The 1,175-nt window shown below is 45.3% G+C and overlaps 1 protein-coding gene across 1 annotated transcript in view; it reads right to left on the bottom strand.

The window, feature by feature from the left end:
* Positions 1-1,175, bottom strand: part of LOC119587862 — a gene marked incomplete at its 5' end in the record, with an annotated part of 13,833 nt that overhangs the window by 7,340 nt on the left and 5,318 nt on the right. Inside the window, 1 exon segment of the mRNA XM_037936565.1 lies at positions 768-881. Coding sequence (XP_037792493.1) covers positions 768-881 — 114 coding nt within the window.

The following is a 1,175-nucleotide window of genomic DNA, read 5'->3' on the forward strand; positions in this document are numbered from 1 at the left end:
CTGCTCATGTAGGTTATGCAAACGGGACAGGGATGAAAATAAACAAAAACTGGCTATGTATATTTGTAAGCTTAATATTCCTGGGTTATGCAAGAGCGATTGGAAGGGAAATAAGGGCAGAGAGATTTCGGTCTTGAATTCTAATTCATGTATTTATTATGATTTCTTTAAATACCAAGTTGATATTTACAGTATTGGTGAGAGGGGAAGAGGGAAGGAGAGAGCGAAGGAGAGGCGAAAGGAACGGAAAGGAAAGGAGAGGAAAGGAAAGGGGAGAGGGGGAAGGAAAGGAGAGGGAGGGGTGAGAGAGGGGGAAGAGAGTGGGAAGGAGAGGAGAGAGAGAGGGGAGAGAGTGAGGAGGAAAGGAGGCGGGGGGGAGATGGGAGGAAAGGATAGGGGGAGAGGGAGGGGGAGGAAAGGATAGGGGGAGAGGGAGGGGGAGGAAAGGATAGGGGGGGAGGGAGGGGGAGGAAAGGAGAGGGGGGGAGAGGGGGAATGAAAGGAGGGAGGGAGGGAGAGAAAAGGACATAGGGGAAATAGAAGGAAGGAGAGAGGAGGAAACAATCATAGAAAATTAGAAAAAAAAAAACAGTGAAGGGAAGAGCACGAGCAGAGGTGGAGGAGAAAGGAGAAATATAAAAGCAGACGAGCAAAATAAGAGAAGAAAGAAAAGACACGGATTGAAATTACCCGCGGACGCAATCGCCTTAGGAAAAGGTCTTCCAATAAAATATGCAAACGTATTATTCCGTTTCCCTAAGCCTCACCATGTGGGTCCCGTTCATCTCCACCGTCTCGTCTGCCTCCTTCAACATGACCTGACCTCGAACAGGGTCACGGGTGGACAGGGCCAGCTCCAGGAGGTTACCAGAGCATCTTGACTGATATTAAAGTGAAAAATTGATAATGTCTATACAAATATACAATAAACATGATAAATACATGATAAAAATAACACTACTCAAAGAAATGAACAATAGACCGCATAATATAACCGATACTGGATACAAAATGTGGCACAGGCAAAAGACAAAACCTATAAAGACATGTGATGATATAACAGAAACTTAGCGATCATGAGTCTCTACGCACTAATGACCATATCCAGTTAGGTCACTGGATACGGTCATTAGTGGCAATCAAGGAGGGGGGAAACGTTATATCAATCAGACATC

This window comes from Penaeus monodon, chromosome 23 (assembly GCF_015228065.2).
Source record: "Penaeus monodon isolate SGIC_2016 chromosome 23, NSTDA_Pmon_1, whole genome shotgun sequence".
Lineage (NCBI taxonomy): Eukaryota > Metazoa > Arthropoda > Malacostraca > Decapoda > Penaeidae > Penaeus > Penaeus monodon.